The following is a 25,485-nucleotide window of genomic DNA, read 5'->3' as shown; positions in this document are numbered from 1 at the left end:
GATCTGCTCAAAGAAATGGTCACGTTTTTTCCCTTTTCAGTTCCCTTTAACTGTGACCATTCCCTCCCCGCCCTCGGCCGCACCAACCACGTGGGCCTGGGCCCTTGGCCGTGTAAAAAGGAATGCACTTATGCCTTACTGTTCACGAACTGTTCAACCATTATATTAAGTAGGTTTAGTGTACAAGGCTGCCATATATATGTGCTATGTGCTCCCTAGTCTATCTTGATATAATATAGGCTCCAGCCGAGTCTTCGATTAGCGAAAATCGTTTAGGATTAACGAGAAAGGTTTGACTAGGGTACATTCACCTTGTTGACAGCCGAAGCAAGTCTCTGCTACTGCTGATTATTACTTCGGTATACATACCAAATGAAACTGACTTCAGTAATATATGAAATAGAATTCCGAGTTACACCAATAAACCTATTCAAGCTGACTCTACTAAACTTTACGTCTGATTCTCTAGATCTGGAATTAACAAATAATATTCAAGCTAATGTCTTAAACAGTATCAAGAACCAAGCTGTTCCTATCCATCCCTTTCCTGTCGATATAATGTTACCACCAAGCAGCTTCCAAGTTCACCTTTGTTACCAGTTTGGAGCGCGGGAAGTTACCAAGTTCAGTTACCCCAACGCTACAGGGGAAACTGCCGGCTGGGGGGTAACGCGACAACTCATGGCTACTTGGAGGGCTACATAATACGTGGGCGTCCCTGCTGACCCATGGGAGTGCGGAGGGCAGCAGCAGCTCGGCCGCCGCAGCCTTGCCCTGCCAAAGCCCCACCAGCTGGGCCATTTAACTCCACACACATCGACCTTATGGTAACGTGGCCCTGCAGGGAGCGTGATGGTCTTAATTCCTCGCTAAATCAGCCTAGAAATGTTCAAAAATAGTGATATCTTAGCGCTTGACTGAAATTATATAATTTATACGATATAGCACATACAAGTTTTAAAAAATACCCATTATGAATTTAAAAGGAGACGTTTACGAAGCTACGCTCGTTAAAGGTTCGACTCTTTGTTTACCAAAATACCGTGGCTTTAAATCGACACTGAGGGCATCTGGCGGCTAAGAGTTTAAAATTCATTTGCAATGTTTATCTATCTTTTTCTTGCCAGGCATAATTGTACAGATGTAACAGGAACAACTACATGGTGATATGAATTGTATTTTCGGGAATGGAGGTCCCAAAAGAGGCCCAGCAGCGGATACAAAGGCCACAGAGCGGGATTTTAGTGGCCATGCTCGCTGAGTGGGACTGGCGGGAAATTCGTCTGGCTTCGGGTCGGGTTTGGCGCCACTTATTGTTCGCAGGCGGACGGCGAGGGAGGGAAAGCGGCGCGCCTCGCATCTCGCCTCGCTAAGTGCAGTAAGTGGCGTCGTGTGGCAGTGTTTGTGGGCGGTATTTCTTCCTTGGGGCCTGACGAAGCCGTCCCCGTGTCCCTGGAGTGCTAGGCCGAGGCGATGGCCCCGAAATAAGACGCGGAAGGCACGGCGGCAGTTTTGGCGGGCTGGCGGCCATCACAGCGCCAGCATGGGGGACGCGCGGGAAGCAACTCCCTCGTTTGGTCGGGCTTTTGGGCGACTCTTGGGCGCTCTGGGGTAGTGCGAGGCCAGGAGAGAGGTGAGTGGATCCTCCCGTGGAACGAAAAGAGAGAATAAGTGTATCGGAGGGCCGGAAAAGCGGATGCAACGTTGCCGCATCTCGAGGAGCTTTCGGTGGCGGAGTCGGCGAGGGTCCGCAGGGTGAGGGCGAAGGGCGACCTGACCAGCGCCCTGGGTCACGCGAGCGCCCCGTTTCGGACCCCCTCCGCCAGAAGAACCACGGGGAAGACGAGACCCAAGCCGTGAGGCCCGAAAGCGAGGCGGGCGGCGTGGAAGGACGAGGCGAGGGAGAGAACCCGTGGCGATGGCGTTGGCGGCCGCCCTCGCTTCGGGGACATTTAAAAGCCAGATTTGGGGCACCTTCGCTCTCTCACGCGCGGCGGGCCTCTCCCTCGTTTCCTGCAGCCTGGGTGTTGTGGGGGGAAGGGTGGAGGGCGTGTTCATGAGCGGGGCCCGTGGATTTTAATTTTTGGAAAAAGGGTGGATGTGGAAGCGAAGAGGGTATGTGGATGGAGTGCCCACGGCTGGTTGGCAGAAGGGAGGGGGGGAGGGCCTGGGGAGGGGTTCTGCCTTGTAATAGGCCTACATTCGTACTGGTGTGGCTGGATAACCGGAAATGCAATTCGTTGTTTTGATGTTTGGAGAAAGTTGGAACCTGGATATTTCTCTTTAAATAAAGAGTTTGACAAAAATATATATAAATTAGTTAATGTACTTAAATTTATGGGGGAAACATGGAACAGGAAGCTAGTTGGAAAAAAAAACTTCATGATTAATTGATTTATTATGATTTTACATTGTTGGTTTTGGAGACAGTAGACTAAACTATTCTCAGCCTTGCACAGAGATAGGAGTATCCTGGATATGTCCAGTGCCTTACCAGGTGGGCTTTTCAAGAGGAGGATAGTCCATGAACTTCAAGCATTGTTTGATAGCTCTTCCTCTCTTACAGGAAAATGCAGTACCTGAATTACCATTGGAGTTAGTTGGATATTCTTGGATAGTATAACTGTACTTGATCAACCATAGATGTGCAGGGTGATAAGACTGAAGTGGATAAAATGGTAGCACTGGAATGTTTCTTAGAAAATTACCAGATCACCCTGGGCTAAAAATTGTACCACTTCAAGTTGTCGATGGAAAAGTAAGATTTGGCTTTTGCAAGGGGAGCATAGTGGCTTGATATAGGTGTTAGAAATTATGAATGGTAAAGAGGAAAATGGACTGGTAGCACTGATGGCAATGCCCACAGTTTTGTCTGGTATCCCAGAACTTTTTAATTTTATTTTTATTATTATCATTATTATTATATATATTTTTAGTGTTGGGCAGTTGGATATACAAGACCAGATCAGCTAGATTTGTACAAGTGAGATTGTGGGAAGTCTTTTAGGGAGAGTGTATGGACTTGTATATTGAATGACAGGGCTTATGTCTGTATTGTTGAGTATTGTCTAGATGGAGAAGTTTAAGTAAAGAAAATTTTGAAGGTGTTACTGGCTTTTGGTGTTTGCAAGAAGAAATCTTGCTTAAACCTGCCTATCTCAAAGATTTTACTACTGCTAATATATATATAAATATATTCATATATATATATATATATATATATATATATATATATAGAGCACCAGAGTAATTTTTTTTTTTTTTCATTTTTATTCCCCTTACCACTCATTACTTGCCCTATTTTTAACATTAAGTTATATAATTTATACATTACCAGATGTTTTGATAATTTCCAATAGAGATTTTAGATAGTATTGAAGGTTTCAATACTTTGAAGAGTTGCTAAGGAATAAGATTACCTAGAAATCTTGCAAGTGGTTCCAAATTTAAGTCAGATGTATTTTAACTTGTAGACCATTATTATAAAGCCTTTCAGAAACCTCCAATTAGATACATAAGAAAAAAAATATTGATTATGTATCTGAAGCAAAAATTAGTTAATTGATTTATGCTTGTTGGATAATGTAGTTAGTTGTAACTAATTTAATGTTTTCATTTTATACTTCAGAGTAGCCATAGATAAGAAATGGTATATTTGATAATTTATACATATAAAAAGGAGAAGAAAAATAGAGGGCTTACTCTATTCTCTTAAAATGGCAAAAAGAAGATTCATTTGTACAAAACATGCTTACTCATAAGTCTGGTTCCTTAAATTTAACAAAGGTGCACACATTTACATTCACAGTGCACGCATCCACACTCGCACTGGGTGCACACGCATCCACACTCGCACTGGGTGCACACGCATCCACACTCGCACTCGGTGCACACGCATCCACACTCGCACTCGGTGCACACGCATCCACACTCGCACTCGGTGCACACGCCTCCACATTCGCACTCAGTGCACATGCCTCCACACTCGCACTCAGTGCACATGCCTCCACACTCGCACTCAGTGCACACGCCTTCACACTCGCACTCAGTGCACAGGCATCCACACTCGCACTCAGAACGCACGCATCAACACTCGCACTCTGCCCCACAGACACACACACATGCACTCACTCACTCAGTGCCACACACACACTCACTCAGTGCCACACTCACTCAGTGCCACACTCACTCACTCACTCAGTACCACACTCACTCACTCACTCAGTGCCACACTCACTCACTCACTCAGTGCCACACTCACTCACTCACTCAGTGCCACACTCACTCACTCACTCAGTGCCACACTCACTCACTCACTCAGTGCCACACTCACTCACTCACTCAGTGCCACACTCACTCACTCACTCACTCAGTGCCACACACACTCACACACTCTCACTCAGTGCAACACACACACATACTCACTCAGTGCAACACACACACACTCACTCAGTGCAACACACACACACTCACTCAGTGCAACGCACACACACACACACTCACTCAGTGCAAGGCACACACACACACTCACTCAGTGCAAGCACACACACACACACTCACTCAGTGCAAGGCACACACACCACTCACTCAGTGCAAGGCACACACACACACACTCACTCAGTGCAAGGCACACACACACACTCACTCAGTGCAACACACACACACACTCACTCAGTGCAACACACACACACACTCACTCAGTGCAACACACACACACACTCACTCAGTGCAACACACACACACACTCACTCAGTGCAACACACACACACACTCACTCAGTGCAACACACACACACACTCACTCAGTGCAACACACACACACACTCACTCAGTGCAACACACACACACACTCACTCAGTGCAACACACACACACACACACTCAGTGCAAACACACACACACTCACTCAGTGCAACACACACACACACACCTCTCAGTGCAACACACACACACACTCACTCAGTGCAACACACACACACACTCACTCAGTGCAACACACACACACTCACTCAGTGCAACACACACACACACTCACTCAGTGCAACACACACACACACTCACTCAGTGCAACACACACACACACTCACTCAGTGCAACACACACACACACTCACTCAGTGCAACACACACACACTCACTCAGTGCAACACACACACACACTCACTCAGTGCAACACACACACACACTCACTCAGTGCAACACACACTCACACACACACTCACTCAGTGCAACACACACTCACACACACTCACTCAGTACAACACACACACACACACTCAGTGCCACACACACACTCACTCAGTGCCACACACACACTCACTCAGTGCCACACACACACTCACTCAGTGCCACACACACTCACTCAGTGCCACACACACACTCACTCAGTGCCACACACACACTCACTCAGTGCCACACACACACTCACTCAGTGCCACACACACACTCACTCAGTGCCACACACACACTCACTCAGTGCCACACACACACTCACTCAGTGCCACACACACTCACTCAGTGCCACACACACACACTCAGTGCCACACACACACTCAGTGCCACACACACACTCAGTGCCACACACACACACTCAGTGACACACACACACACTCAGTGACACACACACACACTCAGTGACACACACACACACTCAGTGACACACACACACACTCAGTGACACACACACACTCAGTGACACACACACACTCAGTGACACACACACACAGAGCACACACACACACACACAGAGCACACACACACACACACAGAGCACACACACACACACACAGAGCACACACACACACACACAGAGCACACACACACACACACAGAGCACACACACACACACACAGAGCACACACACACACACACAGAGCACACACACACACACACAGAGCACACACACACACACACAGAGCACACACACACACACACACAGAGCACACACACACACACACACAGAGCACACACACACACACACACAGCACACACACACACACACAGAGCACACACACACACACACACACACACACACACACACACACACACACACACACACACAGAGCACACACACACAGAGCACACACACACACACACAGAGCACACACACACACACACAGAGCACACACACACACAGCACACACACAGAGCACACACACACACACACAGAGCACACACACACACACACAGAGCACACACACACACACACACAGAGCACACACACACACACACACACACATACACACTCACACACACACACACACACACACACAGAGCACACACAGCACACACACACACACACACACACAGAGCACACACACAACACACACACAGAGCACACACACACACACACAGAGTACACACACACACACAGAGCACACACACACACAGAGCACACACACACAGAGCACACACACACACACACACACAGAGCACACACACACACACACACACACACACAGAGCACACACACACACACACAGAGCACACACACACACACCAGAGCACACACACACAGCAGCGCGCACACACACACAGAGCGCACACACAACACACACAGAGCACACACACACACACACACAGAGCACACACACACACACAGAGCACACACACACACACACACACAGAGCACACACACACACACACAGAGCACACACACACACACAGAGCACACACACAGCACACAGAGCACACACCACACAGAGCACACACACACACAGAGCACACACACACACACAGAGCACACACACACACAGAGCACACACACACACACAGAGCACACACACACACACAGAGCACACACACACACAGAGCACACACACACACACAGAGCACACACACACACAGAGCACACACACACACAGAGCACACACACACACAGAGCACACACACACACAGAGCACACACACACACACAGAGCACACACACACACAGAGCACACACACACACAGAGCACACACACACACACACACACACAGAGCACACACACACACACACAGAGCACACACACACACAGAGCACAGAGCACACACACACACACACAGAGCACACACACACACACAGAGCACACACACACACACAGAGCACACACACACACACAGAGCACACACACACACAGAGCACACACACACACACACAGAGCACACACACACATAGAGCACACACACACACAGAGCACACACACACATAGAGCACACACACACACACAGAGCACACACACACACACAGCACACACACACACAGAGCACACACACACACAGAGCACACACACACACACAGAGCACACACACACACACAGAGCACACACACACACACACAGAGCACACACACACACACAGAGCACACACACACACACACAGAGCACACACACACACACAGAGCACACACACACACACACAGAGCACACACACACACAGAGCACACACACACACACAGAGCACACACACACACACACAGAGCACACACACACACACAGAGCACACACACACACACAGAGCACACACACACACACAGAGCACACACACACACACAGAGCACACACACACAGAGCACACACACAGAGCACACACACACACACACACACACAGCACACACACACAGAGCACACACACAGAGCACACACACAGAGCAGGCACACAGAGCAGGCACACACACAGAGCACACACACAGAGCACACACACACATAGAGCACACACACAGAGCACACACACACACAGAGCACACACACACATAGAGCACACACACAGAGCACACACACACACACACAGAGCACACACACACACACAAAGCACACACACACACAGAGCACACACACACACACAGAGCACACACACACACACAGAACACACACACACACACAGAACACACACACAGAACACACACACACACACACAGAACACACACACACACACAGAACACACACACACACACAGAACACACACACACACAGAACACACACACAGAGCACACACACACACAGAACACACACACAGAGCACACACACACAGAACACAATCTGAATATTGAAACATAAAAATGTAAATATTGATATTAAATATGCTACATATACATACATATACTAAAATTTAAGCAATCTTTTTTCATTGTCCTGTCAAAGTAGTCTTATGTTTATTCATTCTTTCTCAGTTTATAACTGCCAGTTGCAAGTAAATACAAAGTAGTGATTCATAATCACAAACTAGAGACTGATTGTCCAGTACATTAGCAAAGACTATCCTTGTAATCATGGATATGTACAAGTTGACTGAGCCAGTTCCTGCTTCTTTGTAATACTGTTATGATGTATAATGGTATAAGAAATAGAATAGCAGTTGTGCAAGAAGTACACTATCCTACAACTATTCTTTGTGAATACAGAAGGAAACAGATAAACAGCTCAAACAGGTAGTGAGATTAGAGAACACGCACAAAGCTTATGTTTAACCACTAGTAACCATATGAATGGCACAGGGAAATCTCATTCAGTCATACTTGGCAATAACACCATTCATTGAAAATCATACCTATCATCTTTTCTTTTCTTTTCTTAATATATGTACTCATGATAATAGGCCAGCATTATTGATATAATACTTTCTCTTTACAGTGTGAGGGAACAGAGTGGTGCTAATATTGCCCAGTTGTGGGCAATTGTACACCTAGTGACATAGGTGAGTGTATAAATGTATATTGAAAATGGTTTCTAATACCTTTATGTGAAATCATTGTTTTTAGAGATGATATTGTACATCAATATTATTTTTGTTATTATTTATATAGAATATATATTCTATAAAATATATATATATATATATAAAAGATATGATACATAAAATATATATATATGAATTTAAATAATATACATAATATAATATATATAATATGATATATATATATATTATATAGAGAGAAAGAGTGTGTGTGTGTGTGTGTGTACACGCACAAATACATGCACTCTTTTTATATACATTTATGTAATATGTATATATATATACATATATGTATGTTTGTGTATATAATGTGAATATATATATATATATATATATATATATATATATATATATTCTGTACTTATGTTTATATGCATATGTATATGTATCATGTATATATGTATATGAATATATGTATATATATATATATATATATATATATACATGGTTATATATATATATACTTGTACATATATATCTGTACACGTGTGTGTATATATATACACATGTGTATATGTGTAATATATATATACATGCAGTAACATATACATATACGTATATATATAATGTATGTGTTTATAGATGTATATGTATATATATAATGTATGTATATATTTACACTATTGTGTATATACTAACATGTATGTGTGTGTATATATTATATATATGTATATATATAATATAATATATATTCATGCAAGTGTATATATATTCATGTAAGTGTATATATATTCATGTAAGTGTATACATATTCATGTAAGTGTATATATATTCATGTAAGTGTATATATATTCATGTAAGTGTATATATATTCATGTAAGTGTATATATATTCATGTAAGTGTATATATATTCATGTAAGTGTATATATATTCATGTAAGTGTATATATATTCATGTAAGTGTATATATATATTCATGTAAGTGTATATATATTCATGTAAGTGTATATATATTCATGTAAGTGTATATATATTCATGTATGTGTATGTATATATATTCATGTATGTGTATGTATATATATTCATGTATGTGTATGTATATATATTCATGTATGTGTATGTGTATATATATTCATGTATGTGTATGTGTATATATTCATGTATGTGTATGTATATATATTCATGTATGTGTATGTATATATATTCATGTATGTGTATGTATATATATTCATGTATGTGTATGTATATATATTCATGTATGTGTATGTATATATATTCATGTATGTGTATGTATATATATTCATGTATGTGTATGTATATATATTCATGTATGTGTATGTATATATATTCATGTATGTGTATGTATATATATTCATGTATGTGTATGTATATATATTCATGTATGTGTATGTATATATATTCATGTATGTGTATGTATATATGTTCATGTATGTGTATGTATATATGTTCATGTATGTGTGTATATATAAATATTTTTGTGTATATATATATATTTGTGTGTATATATATATATTCATGTAAGTGTATATATATTCATGTAAGTGTATATATATTCATGTAAGTGTATATATATATTCATGTAAGTGTATATATATTCATGTAAGTGTGTATATATATTCATGTAAGTGTGTATATATATTCATGTAAGTGTGTATATATATTCATGTAAGTGTATATATATTCATGTATGTGTATATATATTCATGTATGTGTATGTATATATATTCATGTATGTGTATGTATATATATTCATGTATGTGTATGTATATATATTCATGTATGTGTATGTATGTGTGTATATATATTCATGTATGTGTATGTATGTGTGTGTATATATACATGTATGTGTATGTATGTGTGTGTATATATACATGTATGTGTATGTATGTGTGTGTATATATACATGTATGTGTATGTATGTGTGTGTATATATACATGTATGTGTATGTATGTGTGTGTATATATACATGTATGTGTATGTATGTGTGTATATATACATGTATGTGTGTGTATGTGTGTATATATACATGTATGTGTGTGTATGTGTGTATATATACATGTATGTGTGTGTATGTGTGTATATATACATGTATGTGTGCGTATGTGTGTATATATACATGTATGTGTGCGTATGTGTGTATATATACATGTATGTGTGTGTATGTGTGTATATATACGTGTGTGTGTATATATATACATGTATGTGTGTGTATGTGTGTATATATACGTGTGTGTGTGTGTATGTGTGTATATATACATGTATATATATATAGTAAATATAGTATATATAATAAAACACTATCTGTGTTGATACTATGGTAGAAAACCCCATAATGTAAAAAACTAGATTTATTGAAAGTGAGACTTAAGCTTCGAAATCCACCTGGATTCCATCCTTTGGTCAGAGGATATATGTATATATACTTTCACATGTATGTGTTTGTATATATACATGTATGTATATTTATATATGTACATGTATGTGTATGTATATATGTACATGTATGTGTATGTATATATGTACATGTATGTGTATGTATATATGTACATGTATGTGTATGTATATATGTACATGTATGTGTATGTATATATGTACATGTATGTGTATCTATATATGTACATGTATGTGTATGTATATATGTACATGTATGTGTATCTATATATGTACATGTATGTGTATGTATATATGTACATGTATGTGTATGTATATATGTACATGTATGTGTATGTATATATGTACATGCATGTGTATGTATATATGTACATGTATGTGTATGTATATATGTACATGTATGTGTATGTATATATGTACATGTATGTGTATGTATATATGTACATGTATGTGTATGTATATATGTACAAGTATGTGTATGTATATATGTACAAGTATGTGTATGTATATATGTACAAGTATGTGTATGTATATATGTACAAGTATGTGTATGTATATATGTACAAGTATGTGTATGTATATATGTACAAGTATGTGTATGTATATATGTACAAGTATGTGTATGTATATATGTACAAGTATGTGTATGTATATATGTACAAGTATGTGTATGTATATATGTACAAGTATGTGTATGTATATATGTACAAGTATGTGTACGTATATATGTACAAGTATGTGTATGTATATATGTACAAGTATGTGTATGTATATATGTACAAGTATGTGTATGTATATATGTACAAGTATGTGTATGTATATATGTACAAGTATGTGTATGTATATATGTACAAGTATGTGTATGTATATATGTACAAGTATGTGTATGTATATATGTACAAGTATGTGTATGTATATATGTACAAGTATGTGTATGTATATATGTACAAGTATGTGTATGTATATATGTACAAGTATGTGTATGTATATATGTACAAGTATGTGTATGTATATATGTACAAGTATGTGTATGTATATATGTACATGTATGTGTATGGATATGTATATGTACATCATTGATTATGTGTTTATATATAAATTATATATAATGTTATGTATAGCATATACAAAAAACACATGCATGTATTTTTTTTTTATGTATATTTATATATATATGTGTATGTATATTATATATGTGTGTGTGTATGTATATATATATATATATATATATTATGTATATATGAACATACATGCATTCTGTTTTTTGTATGTAGTACATGGTTATCTGAATTTATTAATATATATATATAAAATTTATATATATATATATTTAATTTTTTATATATATATAAAAAGTAAGTGTGTGTGTGTGTGTGTGTGTGTGCGTGCGTGTGTGTGTGTGCATGCGCATGCTTGGGCACAAGTGCAGGTGTGTTTATTTATCTTGAAATATTCGAGAGTCAGCTTCTGTAAGTGAGATTTGATCTGTGTCTCTCTTTTCTCTAAAAGGTCAAAATGAATTCTTGATATATATTTGAGAAAAGTTTCTTTAATTTTAATATGGTGCAAAACATAATAAGTTGAAGGTTTCCCAGTGTTGTAAGTCTAGTTACTCAACTGTCTGATATATATATATATATATATGTTGGAATTAGTTTTTCCAGAATTTAATCACTAAATCTTTTACAGGTGGAATAAAAACATGGATAGCGTTGGGACCCCTTCCTCAGGGGGGTTGTCATTGGTTGGGGGTACTGTCCTCAGTGTCTGTGATGGGATGACCTACACACAACTGCTTGACCATGGCTATGGCTTAACCCCCATCACACCTAGCAACTCCAAAGAGACTTCCACAGTAACGCCTGGACGCACACAGGTAAGATATCCTAGCTTTTATTTTGTTTTGTTTTTACAGGTTTTCAAGTGCGTGTCATATTTGGCATATACAGGGCTTGTATTTTGAGAAGTAGATGCGTGAATATCTTTTGACGAATGTTTGCAGAGTGTAAAACGGCGGTTGGTACTAGAGGAAGGGGGTGTTGATGGGGAGGGATTCAGAACACCCACGAAGACTGCCAGACGTGCTAGGCAAAAATCAGTCTCGGCCACACACTACACTCCCTCACCGTCCAAGGGGAAAACTCCAGGTATGATAATAGTATTTTGATCTTGGCATCACTATTTTATGAACTTCAGGGCTTAGTTTATACGCAGTTTTCAGTAACTCCATAATCAAATATCCTTATCTTGTTTATATTTTAATTGTAACTATACAGTAAATGATAAGCAAATTTTTAAATGTGTGTAGGTTTACTGTATAATCCATATTTACAGAAAAGAAATTAGTAACAAAAATAATTTGGTAATCTTTTGTAAGAGTATTGTAGTATGCTTTGCTGAAGTGCAAGCAGATACGATGAATGTTTGGTAATTACTCGACCACTTTAGTTGCCAACAATACCTGCATTTAGTATTGGCAGAAGATACCATAAATAAATGGTAATATTTTATTCTGGATTTGTGAATATTGGCAAAATTGATAATAGATGACATAATTTCTACCAACCCAGTTGGTCCAGTAATGGAAACTCTCTCCATTGTATAAATATTTAATCTTTTAAATGCCAAAAAAATTTACCATGTTAAACTTACTATTGTTATGGTTACAAATCTTGTTGTCTGGCTTGGGTCCAATGTGTCCCTTTTAGTGCACTTCCAGTCTCCCAGTATGAGAAACACACACACACAAATCATGAAATGGCCACATCTCCAGTAAACATAGTACTTGTGGTATATCCTCCCTGACTCCCTCCCAGAGGCCTCAAAGTGGGTTCAAATATGGATAATATGTTGTGCATGTCCTCTTAGGGCAGAACTAGCTGTCATTGTACTCCTGAGTTCTTAGAACACCACATTGATGTTGACTGTCGACTTGTCCATCCACTGCAGAGAATTTCTCCCTGATTATGTTCCATGGAAACCCAGAGTGCTTGTGTGCCTGGTCTCCACTATATTACTGGCGCAGTTTGTATGTCCTGATGCCCCACTGTGTCCTCTTGTTTAACATACACCTCAGGTCATGATGGTACCCCTGGAAAATGTTGATGATAAGGAAGACTTCCATTCAGTCATTTATTTGATGTTCTCCATCAGTGTCTGTGAAGTGAAAGTTTATAGGTAATGTATAGAAGAAGAGAAGAGACTTTAAAGATCTTGTTTGTAATACTGCATAACCATGCATATGAATAAACATTCAGAATAAGTAATGGAAACTTTCTGGTTTGCTCCCTGGCAATTATGATCATGGGATTATCTGTCACTGAAGCAGTATTTCAGGTACTTCCTCTTATTATCTCTTCGATTATGACTTACCCCTCCTTTATAAATGGACCTTAGGGTCCACGGATATCCCAGTATCCCTATGGAAGGAGACAATTTATGGTAACTATGAGTCTCCCTTGGCCAACACCTCAAGCCAGTATTCTAGCTTTGGGTGGGAGATTACCTAGGACATCCCAGACAAAACAGCATCCATCTGACTGAGGCAGTTTGACCAATAACTGAACCCAATGGTAATAGGTTTTCTTGCACATATGAGTGTACATACTCAGCGACCCTTGTGTAAAAGTAGATGCATGGGGTACATGTTTACTATCTCAGTGCATGTGCTTGGCTGCAGCATACACAATTTAACCCTGTTTATGAGGGGCTGTAGCTCCTGAATGACAAAACTAGAGCAAATCCAGTGAACAATTGATAAGGATGCACACCTTCAAGCAAGCTCACCATAAGCATAGGATTAACCCAGTGTGTGGTCCGCCAGACTGTTATATCCGTTTGGGCTGCATCTATAGGGATGCCACCAGTGGCATTGGTACTACACCACCATTGCATTATAGTAGATGCCAATCATGAACAAGGGGTTAATGGTGCTGCAATGCAGTTTCCAAATGCATCATAAGATATTGCCTACACGCAGTACTTCAGTGTTTAAATTATCCCCAGTCATTTACTAGAGTTCTTTAAATTTCCATAATAAAAAATTTATGAAGTTGAGGGATGTCTTAAGCTTACAAGTGTAGTGCTTCTGTTAAATAAGTACTTTTTTTTTTACTTGTATATAAAGTTACATAATATTATTTCCTTAGTTATACTAAAGCATTTTAAATTTAACAATGAAATGTAAAGCACTGATTGTTTATTTTAGCCGTCCCTCCGGCACCATCCCCGGGTAAGTCGTCTAGATATGACACCTCCCTCGGGCTCCTTACAAAACGCTTTGTTGACCTACTCCAATCGGCACCTGATGGCACTGTTGATCTCAATAGGGTAAGGATTCAAAGCTCTCGTTAATAAATTTGTGACGTAGCATTATACTGGTCTGTTGGTAAATATACGGTGACAAAAAATTTAGTTTGCTATTCTGAAAGATATTACTTAGTTGTTTTAAAAAGAAAGTAAATTATTTTGTTATTTTGTGTCAGGTTGTGTTTGTCAAGTTACATGGATATAATTGAAGTTGAAAATAGATATTGTCTCACTTGTTTGTTTATATAATCATAGAATAAATTAATATTTAAGTTGTTACACCACTTATATAGTTTAGAGATCAGATGCACAAAAAAGTAGCTCTATCAATGCACTCCTTATTTTGTTCATGACCTCCAAACCATAGTTGGAGGTTGGCATCTGGTCACCCAGACTAAAAATTACATATGGGGAATTTTCCTTGTGTGTGCCGCATGTCTGGAAAATTAAACTTTGATTTGTAACACTTACTTTGCCTTAAAATAATGCAAAGAAGGGTTGCAGATTGAACATTTGTTTTTAACCAGGATTGTAATATGCTTCTTTTTCTCTTAGTAGAAGATATAATCGCATTGTCTTGTTTTGTTTGATTACAGGCCTCTGACATGCTTTCTGTTCAGAAGAGGAGAATATATGATATCACAAACGTCTTAGAGGGAATTGGTCTAGTCAACAAAAAGTCCAAAAATAATGTTCAGTGGCTGTAAGTAGAAAATGGTATACTATTTTGTTGTTGGAACCTTCAGATTCATTGATAAGCAACTACACTTTTATGATTTTTTATGGGATTGCCAATAACAAGTTGTGCTTGCTGTGTACAGTTTGCAATTTGTATAAAAGCTTTTTTGTAAGGATGATTGGTTATAATGTTTGTAAGAGATACCTACTACTAATAGTTTCTGTCCTGCTCTGCTTCCTCCATATTTCCCCCACCTCCTTCATTTAATTTCTTGCTCTTCCTTATCTTTGTTAACAGACTTCACTTCTAAAAACATCTTGCTGATATTTCTTCACCTTTGCATTGAAGATATCCATGGTAAATTTTCATGTTCCTTATAGGTTGAGATAGGTTAATGAATAGTGCAGCCTAATTTTCTAATGTAGTTAAATGTAAGTTAAGTATCATCTATGTACCTGACTATCAATTTGTTCAGCCTATCTATCAGTCAGCTCTTATTTTTTTATCTATCTATCCTTATCTATTGACTTCAAAAACTTCAGTTTTTATATATTAAAAAAGAGCAGGACTAAAAATTATGGCCTGCTAAACATATACTGAACTTCTAGGTTTTTAATGCTGCAAAAGTTGCTTTTTTGACAATTTTGTACCAGAACTCTACTTCGTACTTTTTTTGCTTACCATTTTGTCTTGAAAGTAGAAAATGGGCTCCTGCATTTCATTGAGCAATGTCTCCTTTAGAATGACTCAGTCAGAAAGTCTATATAAAAAGTCTTGAATGGAACTATTGGACTTATCATCATCATGGGGTACAAGAAAACCTGGTTTTATAAATATAAATCTACCAAGAAAACAAAGCACCAACTTTAGAGATGGAAAAAAAAAAAAAATTATATACTAATATTTTTTCTGTGATTTCAGAGCTTCACGGATGAGCAGTCAAAATTTAGAGGGTGATGTTGAACATCTTGCTTCCAAAGAAAATGAACTTGACAGATTAATAGAACAAGCAGGTTTGTTAAATATTATTGTTGTATATACCTAGATTCTTTTCTCAGCATAGAGTTTCATTACCATATACCCAGGCTAATAATTACATACTTGATCGGTACCAAGTATGTGCCGCATGCCTGGAATATTAATTGGGACTTGAGCACAATCCATTTTCACGCTGAGGAGAAAATGATGTGCTTAAGTTTCTACAAGTTTACATAAATTTGAGAATTTTTAAGGTTGTTAGCTTGGTTTATACACTTTTAAAGGTATTTGTTCTTTCAATTATTAATTTGTAAATGTTGCAAGTTTTTTAAGAATGTTGCAAGTTTTGCATGGCCATACTTAGGGTATGTTTAAATTTTCTTTCAACAGAGAGAGACCTCCTGCAGATGAGTCAGGACAAAAGATATGCCTACATTACATACCATGATCTTCACACCATCCGATATTATAAAGACAAAACTGTGTTTGCTGTGAAAGCGCCACCTGGTACACAACTACAGGTTCCACAAGAGGTCAAAGAGCAGGTAAATTTTTGCCACAGTTGCTTGATAAATATTCTCGTGCACTTCATTCCAAATATGGTTTGATGTTTATATTTTTGAAGGTGAAGATGATATTAGTGACTCAGTATGTTATTGTGGTTGTTATTTTTCAGGGTTATAAAATTCACTTGAAGAGTGAAAATGGTCCAATTGAGGTATTCTTATCGGAATCCAGCATTGGGGAAAGCCCTATAAAACAGAGTCCAATCAAACAAAGTCCACTAAAGACAAGCCCACTCAGGACCCCATTGCCAGCCACTTCAAGGGCAAAACTAAGACCCACACGGACTAGAGCTAGCAAGGCTTTGCTACAAACCCAAAAACCTGAGCTCACCACACCAAAGAAGGTAAGCAGTACTTTATCATTATCCTAAGTAGTGGGTCAGTATTCAGGTTGATTCCTTATTGTAAAATCTTGTCATCCACAGCCAGTGATTAAAATGCATCTTTGTTTTATAGATAATGGAAAAAGATATTAGATGATAATAGATGACTTTATGAAAAAGTTATTTATTAATAATTTTAAGATTTCCTGCTGTAAAAAGAAAGAAAAAAAAATGTATATACTTTTCTAGGATATACATTAAAGTATTTAAATTTGTATTTTCTTTCCAGGAGCCTTTATCCCCTAGCCTGGTTAACATAAAGACTGAGCTACCAGACCCAGATGAAGGTGACGACCCTCTAGGACCCTCACCAAGCTTAGATTTAGATGATGACAGTATCCGTAGTGCCCTTATATTGGGTTCTGATGATTTGGGACCTGTTGGTGGTAAGCTCCAGCTTCAGATGGAAGACCAAAGTGCAGGTAATTAATTTCTTTTGACAGAAAGTTCTTTTGAATTGTAATTATGAATATTTTCAGTAAAAGAAGTACTTTTAGTCACAGAAAGGAAACTCCTTTGGTGCGTAATGGATATTTGTACATCATGAAATGACATGGTGGCTGCAGGAACTTCCACTGTGGTATGCCCACAGAGGCACATTAAAACCGTATCACAGTGTTAGTTACCTCCAGGCTCCATGTTGAATGCAACAGAATATCTACAGATGCCAGGAAACAGGTAAAAAGTTAAATTCTCTTCATAAGAAAACAGAGAGAGGAATCTCTACAGCTTCTTTTAATGGAGAGTTCCTAAGGAAAGCTTGTTTGTGTGAATGTTATCAAATGTCATTTTCATTCCAGGTTTAAAAATAAGTAAAAAAAGAAAAAAGAAGAAAAAAATATACATGATCTTACATTTGTGGTATTCTAAATACTAGCAAGAGAATTGAGGAAAAATAACACTTTCTGGAAGAAAAATAGATTACAAGAACATCAATTAGTGCTAGAATGTTTCTTGTTCATAAGTATCGTTATTTCATCATGTGAAGTATATGGACCTGGAGTAATGACACAGGGTTGTAGGTTGTGTTGGATCTCCTGGTCCTGTGTCTGGTCAAGTTACCATAGCACCAGTGGATTCAGCATGGTCTGGAACCCCCCTCTCGACGCCAGAACACAAGTGCAAGAAGGGTTTGAGTTTGCCCGTGTTTGCAATTGCTTAACTGATGATGCGGGTTAGGTTTGTGCAATTATCATGTTGGAGTGTGTGAGGAAGAGAGGTTAATAAGTGGATCAGTACTGGTAAATAAGTGGATTAGATACAAAGAAAGAAGAGAAATGGTAATTAAATGGGAATAACCAGTTTCTGCAGGTGTTGTAGGGAAGGCAAATGCATATGACAGTATTTACTATAGGTAAAGGAGAAGTGGGCCAGGAGAGGAGAATTAGTTTTAGATGGATTAATAGTATGCGGGGGAGAGGAGGGAAATGTATTACAACCGGAGGGACTGGAAGAAAATGCTGTTATATATAGATAGATAGATAGTTGTGTATATAGATATATAGATATTTCTGTATATATCTATATGTGTGTGTGTATGTATGTATGTATGTATATGTATATATGTATGTATGTATGTATATGTATATATGTATGTATATATATTATCTGCATATATATGTCTATATATTATGTATGGGAATTAGACTAGATTGGATGAGGGCAGGATAACAGATGGACAAAGAAAGTAATGGACTGGGCTCTAGATAACATAAAGAGGGCAAGGACCAGACCAATGACAAGATGGCATGGCAAAATAACGAAATGTGGGGGCCAAGACTGGAGAAAAAAAAAAAAAAAAACACACACACGCAAAACAGACAAGGTTTAAAAAGATTGGGAAGGCCTATGTCTAGCAGTGGATTGGTTTTGGCCGATGATGATATATATGTATATATGTATATCTATATGTATATGTATATATGTATATATGTATATCTATATGTATATGTATATATATATATATATATATTTATATATATATATATTTATGTATATATATATATTTACGTATATGTGTGTATATACATATATGTATGTAATTATATATATATATATATTTACGTATATGTGTGTGTATATACATATATGTATGTAATTATATATATATACATATATATATATATATATATATATATATATATATATATATATATATATATATATACACATGTGTGTTTTTTTCTCTCTTCCACCCCCCTCCCTCTCTGCTCCCTCCTTCCCTCCACCATATTAGTAAGAGTCCATGTTATCTTAGAGATGTAAGGACATATACTGGCTTGAAATATGATTATTAAGTGTTATTAAGAAATTAACCGCTTTATGTATTCTTCTTTAGTATTCTAATTTTAAGCACTAATTTTTGTCCTGTCTTTTCCCTTCCAGGTGGATCTGAAGATTTAATGCTTGGCTACTCATCTGGGTCTTCACCGCCACCATTCCTTGCCCTAGAGCCACCTATTTCGGATACAGACTACACCTTTTCTCTTGATCACACGGAGGGCCTAAGTGATCTCTTTGATTTTAATTTCTGACCGCGCGGGGTTTAGTTCAGGGAGTGTTTTGTAAAGGCTTTTGAGATCTTTTCATGCAAAATCAGTTAGATATAATCTGCATTAGCATTATTATTCTAATTATTGTTATTTTTAATATATATATTTTTTCTTATCACAATAATTCCTACAGACTTGCACCTCCATGACGAGAGTGATTTGAACCATAATTTCCTCTTCGTGTATTTTATAGACCAAAGCTTGGTTTTTGTCTTGCTTAGAATCCCTCTATTTTTCTCTCCTGTCAATATGGGTTCTATAGTCTATTATAGAAAGAAAAATATTCCAGGAATGAAATTATTTATATATAGATAAGAATTAAGCACTGGTATTTGTTATCAGTGCAGAATATTTATATAAAGGAAATGTCATCGAAGGGACTTATCTGTGGTGACATTTCTGACAGTTTAAACTTGATACAGCATCTAGCTTTTGATGTAGCCATCCCCTCTCCATTCTTGTTTAAAGACATTTTTTTTTTTTTTTTTTGTTTTTTGTAGAAGTTTTGAAATGAATGAGGAGGTGATAACAGACCCTAGAAATGGCACAGTTTTTGAGTGGTCCAATCCAGTTCCACACCGTGATTCTGCCTTCAGTGGCAATCTAGTTATTGCTTTCATTTCTATGAATGCTGAGAGCATACTGTTTAATCATGCAGTTCATTTTGCATTCCTTGTATAGAGAACACTTCCCAAACTGCTGTACTATTGATATTTTTTAATATGATTGTAGTCATATTTTCCTATGCACTGTCTGTGGTATATCATGGGGTGTAAGACCCACAATTATGTGCTTAGATGCTGAGTGCTGCCCCTCATCCTTCCATTATCTTATGGATACACAAGGAAATTATTCTTGCTTTACTCTGAATGATTTATTTTTGTGCCAAGGAAGTGACTGTCGGCATGACAGTAAATTTTCACTTGCTTTAAATAGTTCGTCCACAAATCACAAAAGCTGACACATTATCTCCAGTCAAGATGCCTTAATCAATATTTTAATTCTATTACTTGTATGGTATTTCTACTATGTCTTCACTGGTAAAAAACAGTCATTCTATTCTGCCATTAAAGATAATTGAATATTTACAATAGCAGATTGAGATTTTTTGTATAATTGGGTATGGCAAAGAATTTTGTTCAAGTGTTAGCATTTACAGTGCCTGGGATGTGTGGAGGAGCAGCCGAGAGAAACTATAGGATTTTGTAATTTCATCCACACTAGTTGTATAACAACTTCAAAGACATGGGATTAAATTGTCCAGTCCCAAAGGCATTGTATTGAACATTTTGCTTTTCTGCTAAGGCTTGTAAAGCTTCTTTTTCTTCCACCTTACCCTCCCTTTTTGTTTTCTTCATTTGCATGTGTTAATTGTACATGATTTTGCACCCAATTTCACTGCCATGCTGATACAGTGACATCAAAGTCACTTAGATGTAGAGCTCACTCAGATTTGTGCCAGACCCAGTGGACCTGAATTTCAACGCTCCAATATGGCAGTGCCAGTAAATTTTATTTTTTTAATTTCAACTGTAAAAGTTTATTGTTAACTGGTCTCAATCTCAAACTTGGATTTGTCCTCTGTATATTTATAAATAATAATGAGTTTTTATTTTTCTTTATTTTTTTGTTTTTTTTGCTTTTTAATTTTACAGGAAAGTATTTTTAGCTTCTTTAATGACATTAACGATCGGTGATTAGCCATATAGTGTGTTGCGTGTTATGTTTAAAGTGGGGGAAAAAGATCACTTGCATACAAATCTGCATTGTACATGATAGCAAATGACTGTCAAGGTAGTGCAGTGCTTAAAGAACAAGTGGAGAAAACCAGAAGCCAATGGGAATTTAATGTTTCCTGTGTTGAAGATGAGAGATTTTGCCAATCCTCTCAGCTGGTCATAGAAGAGAGAAGCTGCAGGTCTGGAAGGTGTGTCGTCATGAGAATGTGTGTGTGTGTGTGTGTGTGTGTGTGTTTGTGTGTTTGTGCGCGTGTGTCTGTGTGTGCATGTGTGCATTTATGTATATATCTAGATGCAGGAAGTTGTCCCAAATGGCATGCAATCACTGATCATGTTACCTGAATATTGGCGCTCCAATTTTGCTACAAGTTGTATTGCTCATGTCTGAGGGAGACATCACAAAGATGTTTCTAAAGTTTTTCATTTCATGTAAATTGATGGTTTTAAGTACAAATTATATTCATTCACTGACACGGCTGTGACAAGAAAAACCCAATGGTAGTTTGTTTTTTTATTCAAAATTGTTACTTTATTTTCAGTTTTGTACTGATGTTAGTGGTTGTCAGACAAAAATTCCCATACCAGGACTTTTCACAGCAGTGTCTGAATGACACATATTTGTTATAAAGATGGAAATAAGAGATATATGGAATAGAAGCTGTGATTTTCTTACCCTTGTATACATAAAATGATTTTTAACATGAAAAGAAATTTGCATTAAACTCACTCACTCTTACTTTCTCTCTCACTCACTCTCACTTTCTCTCTCACTCACTCTCACTTTCTCTCTCACTCACTCTCACTTTCTCTCTCACTCACTCTCACTTTCTCTCTCACTCACTCTCACTTTCTCTCTCACTCACTCTCACTTTCTCTCTCACTCACTCACTCTCACTTTCTCTCACTCACTCACTCTCACTTTCTCTCTCACTCACTCTCACTTTCTCTCTCTCACTCACTCTCACTTTCTCTCTCACTCTCTCACTCACTCTCACTTTCTCTCTCACTCACCTTCTCTCTCACTCTCACTTTCTCACTCACTTTCTCTCACGTTCTCTCTCTCTCTCTCTCTCTCTCTCTCTCTCTCTCTCTCTCACGTTCTCTCTCATTTTCTCTCACTTTCTCTATCTCACTCTCTCACTCTTACTTTCTCTTTCTCATTCTCATTCTCTCTTTATCTGTCTCACTTTCTCTCTTACTTTTTCACTTTATCTCTCTCTCTTTCTCTTTCTCATCTCCTTTCTCTCACTCACTTTCACTTTCCTCTCTCGCTCCTCTTTCTTTTCCTCCCTCCCCCTCTCTTGCTCGGGTACTGGTTTAGCCATAGCCCTTCACTCTTTCATACAACTTTTCCCTTCCTCCTGAATCGAACGTTCTTACACCAAAACATGCTAACCTCTTCGCTTTACAACGCATGTCCAATATAACTTCCTGATCCTTCATTTTCACACACTCGTGCAACTCTGTTTCACTCGTATAGTCCATACGCCTAATCAACCTGGTCAGGTCTGACCACCAATAAATTTCCATCTCTCCTTTTTTCGGACCTATACAGCAGAACACCCGACTCGCGCATTCATGCCTCTTGTCACGCTCCAACCCACGTTTCTGCTTCTCACGCAAAGTTCCTCTTTCAGTCCCACATATCCTATCTTGCTCCCTCTCTACGGAAGCCCGTACACTCGCTTTTCATTCCCCCCCCCCCCCCAGTCCTTGTCCGTTGTGGTCGTATGGGTGGAAGGGGCTTAGGAGGCGAAGACGGACCCATTGCTGGGGATCTCTCCGGTCTTGGGCCTCAGCCCTCGACTCAACTAATTATGCACGGTCTTTTTCCCCTCCTGCATTTTCGTTTCCGCCCCCCCCCCCCTCAATCCCTTGCCCGTTGTTATCGTGGGGGGGGGCTTAGGAGGCGGAGACTGGGACCCAATGCTGGGGAACTCCCCAACCTTGGGACTCAGCCCTCAGCTCAACTAATTTTGCATAGTCCTTTTTTTCCCCCTCCTACTTTTTCGTTTCTGTCCCTTCACCAACCCCTTCTACTATCCACTTCCTAAGGTGTGAGAGCCGTGTTGAAAGGATGAAAGGCTGACTGTGCCAGTCCTGAACGGCCTGAGGGAGCCATGGGCACAGTATTCCCCTGCTTTAGTTGTCTAGGTGGACCGTTTCTCTCCCCAACATACTCCAGGCCTACCATGGCCAACAATGAAGATTTTATACCATTATTAGGGGCAATTAGGCTTGCCCCTTCATCAGATAACCCCACTAATTCAAACTCCCCCGATTCCCCAACCCCAGGCTCTCCTTTGACCACGGCTCCGAACACTACAACTAATACCCCCTCCAAAATGCCTACTAGTACAGTATCCACCCTAATCAACACTCAACCCCCAGGAGACATTTCTACTCCCCCCAACATGCTCAACTTCAACACTTCTACCCACACAACCTTCATCAACTACCCCATCCTCCCTTATTACTACCTTACAGCCTTATTGTCCACCTCTCCATAACACTACCTCCCTCAACACTACTCCCTCTTCCACACGCCCCTGTCCTACTACCCCCATCTCTACAAAAATCTTAAATACTCTATTTAGCCCAGCCAAATGGGACCGATTTTTCGTGATCCCTCCCACAGCTTACTCTGACTACACCCCTCTCTTCCAGCAATGTCTCCAAAAACAAGTAGGCAAAGTCTCTTTCCGTAACCGACCCGACCATTCCCGTCTCGTCACGGTAACATCTGAAAACTAAGCTATAGCATTATCAAATCTAACTGATCTGTATGGTAACCCCATCCAACCCCCAATACTTGCACCGGAACTGTTTCTACCTCCCCAGCAAATTGCCCTATATATAACAAAAATTGGTCAAATTGTGGGAAGACTTACTCGCCTGTCTCACGGACTATGATGCGGTATCAGTACAGTGCTACTCCATTCCTCTTAGAGGTCATCGTAAGAACCCCACTAACATTGCCTAAATTACTTTTCGTAGACATGACCTTCCCTTTAATGTATACATCGGTGGAGAATCCCTCCCTGTCCGACTATATCAACCTCCTCCTCGGCAGTGCCAAAATTGTTGGCGTTGTTGCTCTGCACAATCACGCACATGTGCAAACTGTGGCGGCCTCCATAATGTATTTTATAGAGGCTGCCCCACCTACAAATTTGAGTCTGAGGTAGCAACTCTCAGATTCAGACTTGTTCTCTTACTCCC

The 25,485-nt window shown here is 38.7% G+C and overlaps 1 protein-coding gene across 3 annotated transcripts; it reads left to right on the top strand.

Annotated features, from left to right (window-relative positions):
- The first annotated feature begins 1,314 nt into the window (after positions 1–1,314).
- Positions 1,315–22,920, top strand: LOC125044969 (transcription factor E2F2-like). 3 transcript variants are annotated; one of them, XM_047641948.1, is made up of 11 exons: positions 1,315–1,378; positions 8,603–8,666; positions 12,748–12,934; positions 13,061–13,205; positions 15,266–15,387; positions 15,963–16,069; positions 16,967–17,058; positions 17,414–17,568; positions 17,700–17,933; positions 18,202–18,394; positions 20,358–22,920. In XM_047641948.1, exons 3-11 carry the CDS (start codon positions 12,761–12,763, stop codon positions 20,504–20,506), a joined length of 1,371 nt encoding a protein of 456 aa, XP_047497904.1. In that variant the 5' UTR covers positions 1,315–1,378; positions 8,603–8,666; positions 12,748–12,760; the 3' UTR covers positions 20,507–22,920. The 3 variants fall into 3 exon arrangements, with proteins under 3 accessions (XP_047497904.1, XP_047497905.1, XP_047497906.1); XM_047641949.1 differs by lacking the exon at positions 1,315–1,378 and adding an exon at positions 1,403–1,633; XM_047641950.1 differs by lacking the exon at positions 1,315–1,378 and adding an exon at positions 1,838–1,856.
- The last annotated feature ends 2,565 nt before the right edge of the window (positions 22,921–25,485 follow it).

This window comes from Penaeus chinensis, chromosome 36, assembly GCF_019202785.1.
Source record: "Penaeus chinensis breed Huanghai No. 1 chromosome 36, ASM1920278v2, whole genome shotgun sequence".
Lineage (NCBI taxonomy): Eukaryota > Metazoa > Arthropoda > Malacostraca > Decapoda > Penaeidae > Penaeus > Penaeus chinensis.
Note: the sequence above shows the minus strand (reverse complement) of the source record. Positions and strands in the feature narration are given on the sequence as shown.